Source organism: Phascolarctos cinereus, unplaced genomic scaffold, assembly GCF_003287225.1.
Source record: "Phascolarctos cinereus isolate Bilbo 61053 unplaced genomic scaffold, phaCin_HiC Scaffold_1;HRSCAF=81, whole genome shotgun sequence".
Classification (NCBI taxonomy): Eukaryota; Metazoa; Chordata; class Mammalia; order Diprotodontia; family Phascolarctidae; genus Phascolarctos; species Phascolarctos cinereus.
The window spans coordinates 154535197-154554227 of record NW_027555514.1 but is presented as its reverse complement, the minus strand read 5'-3'; the positions used below and the strand labels follow the sequence as shown (position 1 = coordinate 154554227).

Genomic DNA, 19031 nt, shown 5'->3' with positions numbered 1-19031 from the left:
ATATTTTATATGCATTTATCTGTGTAAATTCTATTTCATAGGAGGATATAAGCCCCTTTAGAATAGAGACTATGTCATTTTTGTCTTTGTAGGTACTGTATTACAATATAGGAAACATAAAAGTTGCTCAAAAAACATTGATTGAATTAAACATCTGTGATCTTTTTCTTTTACTTGGAATCTTGTCTGCAATTTAGAGATTTGCCTACAGCACTGAAGGGTTAAGTGATTTGCCTTGGATCACACAGCCTGTATATATAAGAGACTGGACTTGAACCAAGGTCTTTCTAGCTGCTAGGACAGCTCTTTATCCACAGTGACTTGCTGCCTCTGATTGTTGGGGCATGCAGGCTATTAATTAAGAGGTTCACTTTCATTAATAACTTGATTTCCAGAAAGTTCAAAGAGTCACTTATTTACAAAAGACACCTCCTAATATTAGCTGAGAAACATCAAATCAGCTACCCAATCCCATTTACATCTAAACCTTCACTATTAAGCCAGACTGAGCTGTGGACTGGAGAGGGACTTAAAAGGCAGTACTGGTATGTTTTCCTTTCTTCTCCTAGAGATTTAAATCATTCCTGTACTATATCTCTTTTGTGGGTTGACTTTTTAGCTCCTTGCTTAAGCACTGAATCTTTTCAAAATAAATCACATGCACTGACTTGCACTCATTTTGTTTCATTCAATATAGCAGAGTAAGCATAATGTCTAAAGCATTTGATTATCTTACTGGCAAGGAGAAGGAAAATGTGCTTGAAATTAAAATGAGGTAGGTTAAAAAAATACAAGTCTTGAAACTCTACTAATGCATTTTAGAAGAAGTTTGGGTGTGAAGTCATATAGAATGAATAGGTTATATTTCTTACCTACTATCTCAACAATAGTTTCTTTCTTAGCATCACACTAAAGACTTGATATCTTATCTACCTTATCCAAATTCAAATATTCCTCTTGTTTCCAATTATTTTATGGAAATAAATATGCCTATTTCTAGGTATATCATCTCTTCTAAAAGCATGCTCTAGGAAATGAAAGTTGTGTTTGGTTTTGATGTATTTTAAAATATCAATTTCTGTTTGGGGAAAAAAGGATGTCAATTTTCTAATTAAAAAAAAGTATTTAACTCAAAAATTACTTTAAGAGTAAAATACCCTAGAACAGTTTTGAATTTCATACAAATTACCCACTAACTTTTCCCTGAAAAACTACACACTCACACACACATATGTATCTTAAAAAATTATTTTCTGAAATGATTTCTACTTAACCTTATTGGAGAAGCAAATCATTCCGTCAACCCAAAAAGTCAGGCTTACTTGGTCAAAACTTCAATAATTGCATTAACAACGACAACAACAACAATTGGCTCAGATAAAAGAGTGCTGGATTTCAAGTGACCTGGGTTCAAATACAATCAATCTCAGCCTCTTATTACCTTTGTCATCTTGAGCAAACCACTATTCCCCTTTTGGCCTCAGCTTCTTTAGGTGTGCAACGAGGATGATAGAAGACATTTATGATTCATAGCTCTAAATCTATCTTTTATACATGGGTTCTAATACAGATAATGGAAAGGTAGCTTATTCACTGTGGTTGCTGGACAATACTTTCAATCATATCTGATTCTTTGTGACCCATTTGGGGTTTTCTTGGCAAAGATACTAGAATAGTTTGCCATTCTTTCTCCAGCTAATTTTACAGATAAAGAAACTTAGGAAACAAGGGTAAATGACTTGCCCAGGATCACACAGCTAGTAAGTATATGCTGGATTTGAACTGAGGAAAATGAGTCTTCTTGAATCTAGGACTAACACTCTATCCACTGTGCCACTTAACTACCCAATTGTTCACTGTGCAAAGAAATACAAAACTTTCATATTATCTAATTCTACATCCAGGCTTGAATCACTATGATTATTTTTTTATAATTTTCAAATAGATTTTTGCAGCACTTGTTCCTCACTTTCTAAGCTGTCTTCTGCTTCTTGACTCAGGTAGCTACTTTTTTTACATGAGTGAAAAAAAAATAATCTTGCCCTTCTGTTTAGGCTGTTATCCCTCCAGAGATGACCTTATTCCAGCATTCCTAATATTCTTGATCTGACAGAAAGCCTCTGGCACATTTGCTTTATTTTCATTTAGTCTTCCCTCCCTCATGGTAAAACAGATAGATAAATAAATTATAACAGCATTGTGAGCATGCACTGGGCAACTGGACTTAATTATTTTCCTTTAATCATTGGTTTACCTGGGAGTGCGTTTATAAGTCTCTTAAACCTAGAGTTTCCATTGCCACTGGTATTTTCTAACAACGCAATTTACACAATAAATATTTCCTATCTGATAGCCATAAATAGTATAAACTCCAAGCTCATTTGTAAAATCCTCTAAGTTTATAGCTAGGAGGGAATCTTAGAGATGATCTAACCCAACCTTATCACTTTGTCAATAAGACTGTGTAAAGTGACACTTTGCTGAGCAGTAAAGTCCAAGGTCATATACGTAGGTGGTATGAGAGTTGGGTCTTGAACCTTGGTCTTCCAACTCCCAGGCAAGCATTTTTCCACAATATCATACTATCTCTCAATGTATTTCTTTTCCAACCTAAACTTACTGGAACATAAGTTAATAAAACACGTCCAAATAGAAGATCAAAAAGCTTGGTTCCTTTCCACATTATATGAAAGTTTTATATATGCCTGGAGTAGAAGGGACTTTTTAATTTATGCTCTGGTATTTAAAGTCACAAACAGTTTTGTCTAATTTCTCAAATAGGAATCATTTTCAGTAGTATTATGAATAAGCATATAAAGAAATATATCACAATACACACATGTAAACATACACATACATTTGGAAATCTACGAATAACATATTTTTCCCAGTCATATGTCATGGTGATGCTACTGAGCCAGGAGGCCATGTGCTATGAGTTGTTTTTCCAGTAGTGGTGATAGATTGCACTGAGTCCTCCTCCAGATCTTGTGTGAATTACCTTGTGACCTATAGCATGCATTTTGTTGTGATTGGCTGGGATTAAGAGTGCAGCCTATAACTATAAAAGGTTGGTTTTTTTTTTGTCTTCCCCCCCCCAATGTGTGAAGCTAACTGGCCCATATGGGGATTGAATATGAGACCTTGGCCTCATTAGCTCCATGCTCTAGCCAACTGGGCTATATATAGTATATGTTCTAGAAATGTACACATATCCTGACTTCCATTCTTGTGCTTTATTTTGAAAAGATGTGAAAAACTCCTGATTAGTAATTCTAGAACTTAAATACCTTTACAGCCAAGTTCTCTGCTGTTTTAATTTTGGAGGGTCTTGTTCGGTAGTTTCTTTGTTTTGTTTTGACAGGATGGAGCAGGGTAGCCTGCTAAATGCTGGCTAAGATGATGGCACACAAAGGTTTCAACTTGATTCAAGTGCTGAGAACAGCAAAATGTTTTCATTATTTAAATAACCACAGGCTGCCAAATGAATCATAAAGGGAGCAGCATGTCCTGTGCCAAGGTGTCACTTTCATTAAGTGAGAGATTGCACCTGAAGGACAGTTTAATTTGCAACTGCGGAAAATATTTGAACAAAGTGGTACTGTAACAAGTGGCAGGTGTTGCACCAAAGTACATTTTTCCAAGGATGCCAACTCTGGGATGAAAAGCAGCATAATATCATGAGGGGAAAAAGGAATTAGGGTGGGGGAGTGCATATTTACTATTATTATCATGAATAAAGATTGCATATTTTATTTCATGTGATAGCACTAGCTACAAGATTGTTCAGTGTGATTATTTGTTCAGCTCCTTCAGTGTACTTAGAAATATGCAATACAGGCAAAGACAGAGGTTCTTTCCCTGGAGGCTCACTATCAAAGCTAGACAGATCAGAGAAAGGGTTCCAACTGTATTTACCTTTCAGAGTGTTTACACTATGGTTTCATGCTGGAGAGATTAATGTACTTTGATCTTGCTTAAATTGATTTTGCCAGTTTCTTTTGAAGTGCAGTTTTTCCAGTGTCCTTTCACATTAACTTCCTGATTCAACTCACAAGGAATTTTTACAAATGGTGGAAATTTCAAGTTTTTGTGAAGTCATTGTCATCAAGGATTAAGAAAAAAAAATTCCCAAGGGGGAGGGAATAAAATTGCACTGTGTAAAGGAACATGGTAAATAGGGGTGCTATAACTGTTTACATATTTAAAAGATCTGAGCATTTGTGTCAATTATTTTTGGTGGGTTTGGCCATGTTGAAACCAGCAATTTGTATCTGGAGACTGGAAGTACCCATGCCCTTCTTTAATGGATTACAGAGCAGTGAAGTTTAATTTGAAAAAAAAAAATTGTTTGTTTAGATTTTCATTTCTGTTTCCTATTCAGTGAGAGTAGCTTCTGCAATATCATGGACTTTCCTTGGAATCTGAGCTCAACTCAGAAAGTAAACCAGTCCCAAGTGAGTTTTTGTAAAGCTTTCCATGAGGAGTTATAGGCAAGGCAAGTTACTAAACTGGCTAACCTTTTTCAGAATGATGGTAATGCTTGACCACTAGTGTGAATATTGTTTTTCAGTTTCAAGTTTTCAGATCAAGACGGAAGAAATTATATGAAGGGTGTTTAATGTAGTTCTGGGGTTGGGATATCTTTTACAGGAATAAAGGAGGAGGTCTTGCTTCAGATATGGCTGCTTTTTCCAAGTCTGTTTTGATAGGAAAAGAAATCAGAGGAACAAATGTTAATAAGATGGAAGGGATTGGCTTTTCTTTCTGAATATGGCTAATATTGTTGTTCAGGTCTAATTTTGAAAACTAGCTATTGATTGATTAAGTTGAATGAGTTGGATAGTCACATATCTCCATATTGTTAAAGAAAACCAGGGTTAAAAAAAAAGTAGCACCTGTTAGCAATCAATAACAGGAAGAAAGAATATAACTGAAGAGTAGTTTGTTAATTCTTTTAAATGATAATTTCCATACAATTGTACATCTTACATACAATTATACATAGAAAGAAATCTGTAAATTCATTTTAGGTAAATGGCATCTTGGAGACTTGTTCAGCAAAATAAGATTTTTTTGAAGATGGGAAACGGTGATGACTAGAGAGGAAGGATGTAGAAGAGAATTGAAAAAACAAACTGAGAAATAAAATGGTCAAATTGAAAGAGAAATGATTGTTCTTTGTGGGGAAGGGAGAAGATGAAAGACATTAAGATAACTTTACCTTAAGCATGCCAGAAATGAATAGCAACAAAGATGCATGTAAATATGCATGTTGCATAGAGAAGCTTTTATTCAGAATAGAACAATATTTTACAAGCCTTCCCCTAAAAAAAAAATCAGAGCTGTGGGCTCCTACTTGGAAATTGTTCCTGGTCAATGCTCAACATACAATGTAATAGTAGTATGTTCCATTTTGCATAAATAAAACTCAGAGCATATTGTGCCAGTTATTCAATTTGACTCAAAGAATATAAAATACACTCATATTCCTGTGTGATTTAAAGGGGGAGGAAGGATAGAGTGGCAGAGTAGAGCACTATATGTTATGCTAAGGACTAAAATACATATCCAAAAATCATGGAGTCTCAGAAGTTGTCTGTTCCAACTCTACCTGAACAAGAGGCCCCTTGACATTTCTTACAAAGCTGACAAATCGTTAACTAGCTTTTTTTTATTGGAATACCTCCAGTGATGGGGAGCTCACTGACTCCCAAAGCAACTTATCCTACATTTGGACAGCAGATTGTTAGGAAGTTTTTTCTTACATTGAGCCAAAATCAGCCCCCTGTCCAGTTCCTACCCATTGCTCTTACTTCTTCCTTTTGGTGCCAAGAAAAATATGTTGAATTCCTCTTACATTCAACCCTTTCAAATGCTTAGAAACAACAGCCATGACTCCCCTAAATCTTTTTTTCCCCCTAGGTTAAACAATCCAGTCCCATCAATCAGTCCACCTATGGCATGTGTATTTCCTAAATAATGCCATTTCAAACCAAAGAACACATACTCATGGTGATTATTCACAAGGATCAACACTGAAGAAATTATATTAAGGGTGTTTAATGTAGTTGGGATGTCTTTTACAGGAATAAAGGAGGAGGTCTAGCTTCAGATATGGCTGCTTTTTCCAAGTCTGTTTTGATAGGAAAACAAATAAGAGGAACAAATTATAATGAACTTAATATTTATATGATCCCTTCTATACCATGTCCTATATTTTTAAAATGCATTATGATTTCCAGGATTTTACATTTTAAAATCGTGAGGAAATTAAAATAACATAAAGCAACAATGTGTAGTCACAAGCAAATTGGATCTTATATAGATATTGTATCATATAATGGAAGTAATAAGAACAATTATTCTTTGAGTCTTTGAATTTCTTTTTCCTTATTGGCTACCACTTCAAATTATTTTGGGTCAATCCTCAACATACTATATTATAGTAGTATATTCTATTCTGCCCAGATAAAACTTGGGGGCATGTTGTGCAACTTATTCAACTTGACCCAATTATTATAGAATCAATTTGTATTCCTGAATGATTAAATGGGGGAAGGGCACAGAGTGGACTACTGTACACTATGCTAAGTACTAAAATACATATCAAAGAATCATGGATTCTCAGAAGTTGTCTGTTCTAACCCTCCTTGAACAAAAGGCTTCTCTACATTTCTTTCAATTTTTTTTCAAGGGGCCCTTGCAATGCTGGGAAATGATTTTGTGTAGACCTGGTGCTCTCTCTAAAAGAAAAGTCCCATTATTTCATGTTTTATGAAGCTCCATTTATTGTCCTATACTTCCCTGACCATTCCTCCACCTTCTTGCCTCAGTTATGTTAGAAATTAGGATTGCTCAGATGAATGTCTGAGTACAAAATCTTCTAAAGATATTTGAAAAGTATCTTTATGTTCAGAATAAGGAGCGGAGCTATCACTCTGTGGAAAAGGACTACTGCACCTATGCCTCCCTTTCTCAAAACAGTAAAAATAATAATTTGTTCTCATACACTGTTTCATAACATCCTCAAATATATGATCTCATATAATTAGTATCAACACTTTCATCTTATAGTAATGACTAGGAATGATTCCTGATTGGGACATCAATATTAGAGCCTGAACATTTTATTAGCTAGGCGTACCTCGTGAAATGCAGCAAGGCAGCTATTAATTGTTCAATAAGCATTTACTGATTGCTTACTATGAACCAGGAATTTTTACTGTTGCTGGAAACACAAAGACAAGTGAAAAGTATCTGCCTTGAAGGAATTTATATTCTATAGCTTGTATACCAAAAAGAAAAAATCTTAATGACCCTGCATACATATAAGTATGTGCAAAATACATATGAGCTATAGGTAGTACAATCATTAACCCTCATTGAAAGAATGACAAATGGAAGCTGGAAGATAATGATAAATGTCTTATCCAAGGTTCTACACAATTGCAGTTTTTAATCCAGCCTTTTTGGATCTTGACCAGTATTCTTCCCTGTATCATCTTGAATTGCCTTGATATAAGATTATGGTTTCATTTTCATACTTTCTCTTTTGATATGGATTTTGGAGAAATCAAGAGAAGAATTCTCATTCTGCTAATCATGGCATCACGTTCCTGCCAGAGGTCTGTGATAAGGTAAATGGAAGTGTATGTGAGGCATTGAAATGCCTCTAGGAAAGGACTTAAATAAGAAACATTGGAAGTGAAGGAAAAGGGGTAAGATTTGTTTGCAGTAAAGGATCTGATAGAATAATGAAAAAATTGTAATGTACGAAACTGTGTACTTTTTATATTAATGTGATGTGAGTCCATGTATGTACTCCATTTTGTCTCTCAGATCCAAGATTCATTAGTGTCCACCTCATCCCAGAGAGCGACAATCCAGAAGATGACAAAGTCTATTTTTTCTTCCGTGAAAATGCAATAGATGGAGAGCACTCTGGGAAAGCCACCCATGCTAGAATAGGTCAAATATGTAAGGTAAGGAAAGAATGCAATGGGATAGATTTTTGCCATAAATATTTATTTTTCTTTCTTTTTTTTTCTTTGCAATTTCTGTAATTATATCCTCTATTTAAATCCTGTGATGATGACATGTAGGTTATCTTAGGTATCATAGGCTATGCCAGTGGAAATTAAAATCTTAAAAGCAAAGGAAGCAAGAAATATTGACAATTTGGTAATGTTTGAGTGTGGGCCCAGAAAAATTCAGTATGCATACTTGTCCTATGAGGAAAAACAGCCAAATTTTGAGATGCTTATAACCAGAAGGTTGCCTATCAGGTGATGAATTTTTTTCAGTTGTAGCCAAAAAGATAAAGGCCAAATACTTGAGATGTAACTTAGAAGATTTATCGTTTGCATCACTGAACAAAGTACTCTCACTAATGAAATCACTGATGCTTAAAGTATTTTTTTAAAAAAGTGAATAGGAAGCAATTAATTCATAATGAAAGGTGATGATAGAACCCATATTATTAATTAAACTTGGCTTGGAAAATAATCCAAATATTCTTTTTAAGTGCATATGATGATAGTAACCAATTTTATATGCTTTATGGCTTATTAAAAAAAAACACTTGCCTAAAAAGAACCCTATAATGTAGGTAATATAAGTATAAATGATAGATTCCTCCTTCTGTTAATGGGGGGAAATATGGTTCAGAAAGGTTAGTCAATTTGGCTATAGTCTCCCATCTGGTAAGTAGCAAAGCCAAAAAAAAAAATCCATATGAAATTGAACTTCCTCTCTTCTGCACTTTTCCATGCATCTTCTCTAGCTAAAGCTCAATATTGTGATAAAATTAATATTTGCCTGCATTATTTCCAAAATCATCTTACTTGGTCAAATATTTCATAAAAATATATTTTTCCTTTCTGTCCTAGTTTGAGAGAGTATATGTAGAAACAGTGGCTCCCCCATCTCTCTATCCCCAAAGCTTTCTGATATAAGCAAACTTTACTAAAATGTTAAAACAAGAAGGAAACATAAAGATCATCTGAGCCATCTCCCTCAGGAGAAACTGAGTCTCAGGGAGCTTAAGTGGTAGAAGTCAGACTAGGTCTCCAGGCTCTACATCCATTCATTTATAGGAGTGCTTTTATACTAGGGAAAAATTACTGCTGCAAAGACCTTTTTTTCTCCCCTAAAAAAGGCATCCTTCCAAAGAAACTCTATCAGTTTAATTAAGAAATAAATTTATAAAAATCAATTCTTCAATGTGAATCCTTTCTCTGGCCAACTAAGAGTTTCTGTAGAAAATTAGTAAGTATATCCTTTCCAAATTCTGAGAGATAAAGCACAATTAAAAATTTAAAAGTAAGGAATTCTATTCCTGTATATTTCATTATAAAATAACACTTCAGACTGATATTTCTTTATATATGTTTTCCAAATAATATGTTTATTTGCACAGCATGTATGCCTTTTATAAAACTATATATCAATAAAGTGATGCGAAGGTACATATTTTCCTAATCAGAGCACCCTATTTTCAAAATTCAATGTTTCCCACATCCACTATATTTTTGAAAACATTTTCATAGAAATATTCTTTGCTTCTTGGTTTAAGTCATGGTCAATAAATACTTTTAAAATAGAAAAAAATTAATGGAATTTAGACTTTACTAAAGGTTCTGTCACAAAAATATTTTCAAACAGTTTCCCTAGAACATACCTAATGAATTCAAAAAAAGAGATATTGTATATACTGTTAAATAATGTATTGGTTGGTTTTGCTGAATTGCTTTTTTCCTTTTCCTTTTTTTTATTGTTATATAAGGAGATTATATAGGTATATTCAGTATATAGGGAGAATAATGTTTGTGAGAGAGATGCATGTGTTCTAGAGTGGAAAATACCAAAAATATGACATTACTATTCAGGATCTCCTTACAATTAAGCCTCTTTTATGTTTTTTTCAGTAATTTCTTCCCTACATGAAATTTGGGAGATTTGTTTTACTAGTATTATAATACGATTGTATTTTGAAGAAGTTTTTTCATAATGAGATTCTAATACATCTTTAAAACTGCATCTACAGAACCTAATCATATGAGGAAGGAATGGATTTTGTTAATCCCAAAAGCCAAATATGTAGTTACTTTAAATAATATATAGTGCTTCAAAAAATGCAAAATTGTTAATATATATATCTGATTTTTGCCTTAATTTCCAAAATAGGGTAAATCATCTTCAGTCATCTTTATTTACCTACTTAATCCTTATGTCATATAGATATACTATGTTAGCTCTACTCATCTCCTTTCAGAATGACTTTGGTGGACACAGAAGCCTTGTTAATAAATGGACAACTTTCCTTAAGGCTCGGCTTATTTGTTCAGTGCCAGGGCCTAATGGCATTGACACTCACTTTGATGAATTACGTAAGTAGCTTATGTCATTCTAAACATATTTTTTCAAACTCTCCGAAGACTATAAAATGACATTATTTTTTCTTACTCTCTTTTCATATAGAAGATGTATTCTTAATGAGTTCCAAAGATCCTAAAAATCCAATAGTCTACGGAGTGTTTACAACTTCCAGGTATTAAGCTTACTATATTATTTTCACACAAACTTTACCTTACTAGGTACTTCTGACTGCCCATGACCTGTTGACCATGACTATGTTTTCCTCACCTTTGAGCTTTTCGACCTTTATATTTGAGGGAAATAAGAATCTAAGTATTTAAACACATGTATGAGTACATGCAGATTATATTATACACATTCAAGTAAGGAACCTACATTGCTGCTGCAAGTAGAATGTCTGGTTAAAAAGGCTTTAATGTACCTAGCCCATGGAGCTTATTATAGCTTTGGTTTCAAAAAATAGTGTTATCAACTATAAATATGAAAACCTGTATTTTTAGAAAATGCTCATAATGCTATTACAAAATAAGGAAGAGATCTCCAAGTAGTTTGTACTGAATTCATTCCATCTGAAGAAGATAATCTAGATTTCTAATCTATTTTCTCTGTTGACAAAAAATAAAAATAACCTGGAGTGAGGAACAAAGCCCACCAAAAATTCCCAGGGCAGCTAAAAGCCACTGAGCTTTCAGAAATAGGATGTTACTGCCTTCTCCCTCATTACTTCCCACTTCGTGGAACCCTCAAATTAAAAAAAAAAACATTTAAAGTTATTGTAAGGCTTAAAAGATATAATAATTTAGCATTTAATAATTTGTAAATATGTACTAAAATATAGTATGTAATATGTCCATAAGTTGTGGTTTTCTACTGGAAAGATAGCGTTATTTAGTAGACAAAAAAGGTGCGACTCTACTTTGAATTTTAATATCTCTGTTTTCTCACCACTTATTCACTCCTCAACTCCCTATAATATGGCTTCTGTCCTCATCACTTCAGTTAAACTACTTTCTTAAGCATCCCTATTCATTTATTAATGGATAAATCCAGAGAAATGATTAAGTTCTCATCCTTCTTAGCCATTCTGCTGCCATTTGTGTGTCTTTATTTGACTTTATTTGACATCCTTCTTTATGCTCTCTCTTGCCTTAATCTCACCCAGCTGTTAGCATAGCTTTTCAGTTTCCTTCATTGGCTTATCTTTCTCTTCCTGATCCCTAGGGATGAATATCTTCCAAAGCACTATCTTCTGTCTTCTGTTCTCTCCATGCTATCTTCTTTGGAGATTTCATTTACTCCCATTGCTTTAATTTTCACTTATGTGGAAATTATTCTCCATATGACATATCCATTCCTCATTTTGTCTCAAACTCCAGTATTTCATATCCAACATCCTGTTGGACATGTCTACCTGGATGCTCTGTTAGCACTTCCAACATAATTTGTCCAATATTCAGCTCATCATTTTCACTCTTAAAATGCTTACTCCTCTCTTCCTCTTACCTCTCCTGTCACTATTGATAGTATCATAGCTTCTCAGTCATCCCAGCTTAAAAATTTGGAATCTTCTTTGTTTTTCCTTCTCTCTTACTCCCAACATCAGTCAGCTGCAATGTTGTGGAGATTCTACATCCACTTCTCCCTTTCTAATACTCAAACTGCCATTACCTTTTTCTTCTTTCAGATTTCCCTATTTGGTACCTTTGCTTCCTGTCTCTCCCTCTTCGAATCCATCATTCACAAAGCTGCCAAATTATTATTTCTGAAACCCAAGTCTGTTGATATCATTCTCTCATTCAAAAACATTTCAGTGATTTCCTGTTGCCTCTATAATATAAACGTCCTAAAATGTCATTATAGTTCTCCACAATACTGCCTTTCATCCACTGTACTTTCAAAACAAGTTCCTCAATCTTTACTGTACTACTTTTTTTTTTAAATTAATGCAGGCTATTCTAATATAACTTAGCCTGCTGATATCCTTGTCATTCATTGAGGCTTTTCTCAGGCTTTATTCATTGGATTTTGAGCTGGACAGGACATTGGAAGCCATTTAATCTAATTTCATAGGGGAGGAAACTGAGGTCCTGTAGAGGCTAAATTAATTCCCCAAGGTCACAAAAGTAGCAGAGCAAGAATTCAAACTCAAGTCTTCTGATTCCAAATCTTGTGCCTTTTCCAGTGTACCCTGCTGCCTCCCATATATGTAGCCTTCCCTGATGTTTATATATGTATGTGTAGGTATGGATACACACATGTATATCTGCATATATATTTATACATGTATATGTGTATTCCCCCTGATTTTCAGCCTTTTCAAGGCAAGAACCATTTTTTTCTCTGTCTAGTCTCTAGCATAGTGCTTTGCCCATAAGACTTATATAATAATAATAATTGTTTGTTAAAGAGAAGCAGTCAGAATAAATTTCTCCTACAACCTAATTGACTAAGTTTGTAAAAAGAGCCACTGAGGCATTTGTACCTAATGAGTAAGTGGAGATACAGAAATAGTCATGCTACTCATGTGTCATCTCAGTTAAGAAGCAGCAGTGACTCAGAACCACCAAAACCTTCAGATGCTTAGTTCAATCTATATACATGGAAACTGAGTAGCTCTATAAAAGTCATTTTTGACTCCTTCACGTTTCTTTTTTCTAAAATAGAAATGAGTACATTATAAAACAATAAATATAAACCCACAATGACACTACCTAGGTATTAAATAATGAAATAATAGTTATTCTAACACTAAATTTTAGGTTACTGTAAACTATTAAGGTTTAGTTGTTATATTTTCTACACATGCATGCATTTTTTAGACAGTTTCCAAAACTTAAGAGTGTATGTCTTTCACAATGGTATCATTTTTGTGCAGATTTTCTACAGAAAAGGGTTTGTTTGAGAGATAGACATGCATTCCATTTTTTTTAAAGTATTCACCTGTATTATAACATTACTTTAGCATAAAATTAAAACTGATTTATTATGTTGTAGCTGCATAAATAAAGGAACAATGAAGAATTAACACAAGTCAATGGGGAATTCAGACAATTTGAGTCAAATTCCCACTTCTATCTCAGTCACTTGGAAAAATAGTTCCTAAATTATTATAGTAGTAATGGTTGTAGATATCATCTTGCTTAACCTTCATATTTAAAAGATTCTCAAAGAGGTAACGTGATGAGCAGCTGTTTTCAGATTCGTACACAGTATGTTGCAAATTCTGGAAGAAGGTTTTGAGTCTCTGCTGTCCTCAGAACAGTCTGGCTCAGGGATGGGGAAACTATGCCTTGAGGCCACATGTGGCCCCCTGGGTTCTCAGATGTGGCCTTTTGACTGAATCCAAACTAATGTTCTGTGAAGTTCGGATTCAGTCAAAGGGCCACACTTGAGCACCCAGAGGGACACATGTGGCCTCGAGGCCATAGTTCCCTATTGCTGTGAAAAAGCTCATCTCAGTGTGGTGGGCACTAAGAAATTATGCATTATGTGACCACAGCATCCCAAGTAACAACGAGAAATACAAAATCAACCATCTAGAAGCATTAATTTAACTTTTCATAAAAGCAAGAACCTTGTCCAATGACCAATAAGCAATATATTACTGGAGGAACTGAACCATATCAATATTAACATTCTCACTAGAAATGAAACCAGAAATATTAAGAAGTTGCAGTTAAATGGAAGGATGACTCCAAGGAAGATTCTCCTTGGAGAGGGAGATAAAGGAATTGGCAGAGTTGGTTATATCATGCGACCAAAGACAGCAAGAAGCATAATTCTTAGGACATTTGGTCAACTTCTTTTATGGTCCCCATGATGATAAAAAGCAAAACGAATACTATGAAGATTATTATATCTTATACACCAACTATTGCAGAGGACAAAGTAGATAAATTATATGGAGAACTTGTCAAGAACTTCCAAACTATTAAGCATATCCATTAATACTTGGTGACTTCAGTGTGGAGTTGGACATACAAGAGGATGGTGAAAAAAAAAGTTGGAAAATATGGTTCAGAATTCAGACATAAAAGAGGCCAATGGCTCATAAACAACCTAGAACCCTTCCTTCCACTTGTATATTATGATTATTTTTTTTTATCCAGAAAAGAGTTGGAAGGCACTGGACATGGTGAGCACTATCTTTATTTTTAAATATGTGATTTCATTGGTATGGGGAACTCCCAGTATGAGAACTCCTTTTCACTGATTTACATCAGCAACTTGTTAATAACTCATATTCTTAGAGATTTGCCTGGGAACACTGAAACCTAATGGTCACACAGATAGTATGTAAGAGAGGGAGGAATTGATCTTGAGTCTTTCTGACTCAAAGGCCGGCCTTCTATTAATGTATATACCACATTTCCATTCAAATATTACACATGGTAAGCACTGAATCACAGGAAAATGAAAATGACTATATCATAAAAGTTAGGATACAACTAGTTACCAAATAGAGGAAATAACTTCTACCTCAGCTATCTGTGTATAGATAATTGATGCTTACAGAAAAGATCAAAGTCAACACCAAACCAGAAGAAAGGATAAAGATGAAAAGAAGGCAATTAAAACAGCTCTAAATTGAACCATTCAAATAAGCTATTGAAAACGAGATAGGAAACTGATAAAATCAAGAGATAATTGATGCTTATTATTAGCATTTTCTATATAAGTTTAAATAACTGGTGTAATCACCACAGGCATAAAGTTTAAAGGGCCCAGAAACTGTCTCCACCAGAAAACATTTGATCATCACAAACAAGAAACATGGTAGCCAAAAGCATAACTGATTTAGAATACAAAATAATTTGCTAAATGTTAAAGAGGAGGATGTTGGGAGATTACAAGCAATATTACCTCATAATGTATCTCTGCAGAAATGTTGGAGTTATAGCCAACTAAGACAGACAATTCCCAAAGCATATCATTTATAGATGAAATTGGAAGGGAATCACCACAGATGAAAAATGGAATAAATCTGCCATTGTTTTCATAGCAACATATCTTTAGCATCTATGACAGGGGAGCATTATATTTAAAGTCTCAGTCCCCAAAGCTCTATATGTGGAAGTGGATAAGATAATTTTATGAAATGAAGTTGGGAAGAACAGTTAGAATGGACCAAGTACCTATGAGCTCCCTCTTGAAGTTGGAAAAATGTTGAATGCACCTGAGGGTTTGATTTTTTGAGACATTTGAATGATGGAGAAATAAAGTATAAATTTGGGAGGGGAGAAGGAATCAAACATTTAAAACTATTAGACAAAATTTTATAAATATAAACTAATTTTCTGTATTCTTAATCATGAAATTATTGAACCTTGAATTTGCATTGGAAATATAGGTCATTTAGGCCAATCCCTACCTAAATCAAAATTCCAGTCTGTGTTTTTCTTACTTAGTCTATCACCAGGCATGGCATAATATTCTGCCCACAGGCTAGTAAAATTGAAGACTGAGGGACTAGGGTCACTCAGAACTACTTCCTGACCAAATTCATCTCTCTTTTCAAAAGATTCCATATTCTTCATCTATCTTAAATATTGTATGCCTTTAAAGACTTATAACTCTTTAAAATATATAATTCCCTTATCTTCCATGAGTATATGCTCTCCTGATTATTTGACCTATACCATCCATCCTAACTACTCACCCCCATTCTAGCTGCAAATCTATATTGGCCTAAGACATCACTATTTGGATGTCCCCAAATCCTAAAATATCAAATTCCCTACATTATCCATAGTCATTTTTTGTAAGTTTTCCCATTACCAACAATATTAATAGATAATACTTTACATATATGGAGTGCAAACCTTTTAGTGGTATAATGGCCTTACCATTAGAAGGAGGATGTTTTTACTACTTAACTTATAGACTTACACTGAGATATTTTTGGAAATGTAAAACAATTTAATTGCTCACAAATAACATAATAATGATGTTTGTGGAAAATCTCCAATGTCAGCTTCACTCTAAATAGTTAGGCAGAGATATTTATAATTTATGATAAGGGAAAGCCATATTTAAATACTATACACTGGTAATCCCTTATAAATTATAAATTTGCTATGTGAGGAAGTAAATATGGAAGTCAAGAAAATCAAGTTGGGAAAAGCACTTAGACTGGACCAAGTGAGAAACTGATTTTCAAGATATTTGATATATGGGGGATTACCATGTGAATAGAATAAATCACACCTTTTTTTCTTATGCAGCAAAAATAGTATTAGCATACACATAGGGTAGCTAGGTAGTGCACAGAGTGCCAGGCCAGAAGTCAGGAAGTTTCGTCTTCCTGAGTTCAAATCTGACCTCAAACACTTATTAGGTGTATGACCCTGGGCAAGTCGCTTAACCCTGTTTGCCTCAGTTCTTCATCTGTAAAATGAATAGGAGAAGGAAATGGCAAGCCACTCTAGCATCTTTGCCAATAAAATCCCAAATGGGGTCATGAAGAGGTGGACACATCTGAAACAACTGAACAAGAACACACCCAGAAATTCTATGAGACATGTAGTACAACTGTTAGCAATTTACTGATGAGAAAACTGATGTTCAGCTACCTCAAGTGAAGAGTTTCAGAGGGAATTTAAATTCAGATCTCCTGATCTCAGATCTAATACTATTTTCACTATACTATGTTGCCTCATTACAAATCTATGAAATGACATCTCAAACTCCTATTTAGTGCGTTGTTTCTAGGTTAAATGTAATAAAAGCATTATGGCACTTTTAGAAAGAGAGTTGGCGAGAGTAAAGATATAACATTCAGATTTTTTAACCATTCTAAGAATTACCTCTGAGGATAGCTATCAAAGATGGAACTAATACTGAAGATTTTCCACAATCATCATTATAATAATAATTGTGAGCATTTATATAGTACTTCATATTAAAAAAAAATCTTACCACAGAATAAGCCTATAATGTAGGTAGTATATTGCATCATTACCCTCATTTTAAGGACAAAGGAAGTAAGACTCAAAAGTGATGATTCACCTGACATCCCATAATTGCAAACCTGGAACCTGAATCTAGTTGTCCTGACTCCAAGGCCATGGATCTTTCACTAAAGCATGCTGCCTAGTTCAATCAACCATTACAGATTTATTAGTTATATTTCTTCATATGATAATAGATGGGGTATTATGCATATGGAATTAGAAAACTAAAGATTATTTAAAACTTTTCCAACAAACAATAAAATTATTTATACAGCGTCATTTGGGGGACTGCTTTGGGAGTGACCATAGAAGGTTGTGAATATAGCATTTACTATAAACAATTTTTTTGTATATTTCTTTACAAACATAAACTATAGTTTTCCTTGGATTGCATTTACCAAAAACTACTTTTTCTATATTTCTTTGCAAACATAAACTATAGTTTTCCTTGGATTGCATTTACCATAAACTATTTTTTTCTGTATTTCTTTACAAACATAAACTATAGTTTTCCTTGGATTATCTTTGCTTTATTCTAGTTCTGGTGCCCACATTTCTGGAATGCTAATTCAGAGTGTGTGTGTGTGTGTGTGTGTGTGTGTGTGTGTCATGTGAAATTTGTCTTTTCTTCTAATAGAAATGAAATACTTTCAGCAGATGTGCATTGTAATTTTAATATCACATTTTATTGTATCAAGAATAAGTTGACTAAAACATTTAATTACTAAATACTGAGTTGGTTACCTATTTATATCCTCTTTAATAAGAAATTTATCAATTGTTTATTGTAGAATAGTTTCATGTATTAGACTCATATGAAAGTGATCTCTAAGGGTAAGTTTGTATATGTTGAGGCTGCATTTCTGAGTTCTGAAAAATCAATAACCATAATACATTAGAATGCAAAATGCCATTATCCACATGGTTCTTTTGTAATTAAATTGATAGATTGTTTGAAGAAATGGACTTTCTTTTTACCTTTTAGTAACATCTTCAAGGGGTCAGCTGTGTGTATGTACAGCATGAGTGATGTGAGAAGGGTGTTTCTTGGTCCATATGCACATAGGGATGGTCCAAACTATCAATGGGTGCCATATCAAGGAAGAGTTCCATATCCACGGCCAGGAACTGTAAGTCCTCTGGATATTCAAAATGAGAATTGTGTCCATGTGTTGTTTTAAGCAAATAAATTGTCTAGATTTAGATGAATATGTCTGTGTTCTAAAGTTGTTGATATGGATGAGCAAATCATCCTATAATTACATGGTGTTGTCTACTAAAAATATATACTATATAACTATACATCTTGTATAATGTACAGATATCTGGTCAACTTTAATGTTTTAGTCCAAATAGTGTTTAGACTTCCTGACAGATAGGAAAAAAAAATCTTTTCACTGTTTATTCACTTTGATTGGGTTTGGATTACTCTGACTACATTAATTTGCAGTAGAGGCAAGCCCCATAATAGAAATGTACCCTTCCATCATTAGCACTATATTTGTGATCAAATTTCATAGGTTAGGTAGCATGAGAGCACAGTCATGTGTTAGGCTGCTTCTGCTGAAGAGGTATCTGCAATATAGCAGATCTACCTTTATAAATTAGAGAACTCCCTTTCCGGTGCCATAATCTAGTGAGACAGATTTAGTGTGTTTGATCCTAGAATGTCTAGGATGCAGGCTTTCTTTATGTTTA

At 34.0% G+C, this 19031-nt stretch overlaps 1 protein-coding gene across 2 annotated transcripts in view; it reads left to right on the top strand.

Annotated features, from left to right (window-relative positions):
- The window catches only part of SEMA3A (semaphorin 3A), a 645372-nt gene that overhangs the window by 573025 nt on the left and 53316 nt on the right, over window positions 1-19031 (top strand). For both annotated transcript variants that reach the window (XM_020999770.2, XM_020999769.2), the window contains 4 exons: window positions 7843-7985; window positions 10277-10391; window positions 10483-10552; window positions 18319-18463. In XM_020999770.2, the coding sequence (XP_020855429.1) occupies window positions 7843-7985; window positions 10277-10391; window positions 10483-10552; window positions 18319-18463 (473 nt within the window). The remainder of the gene's footprint in view (window positions 1-7842; window positions 7986-10276; window positions 10392-10482; window positions 10553-18318; window positions 18464-19031) is intronic.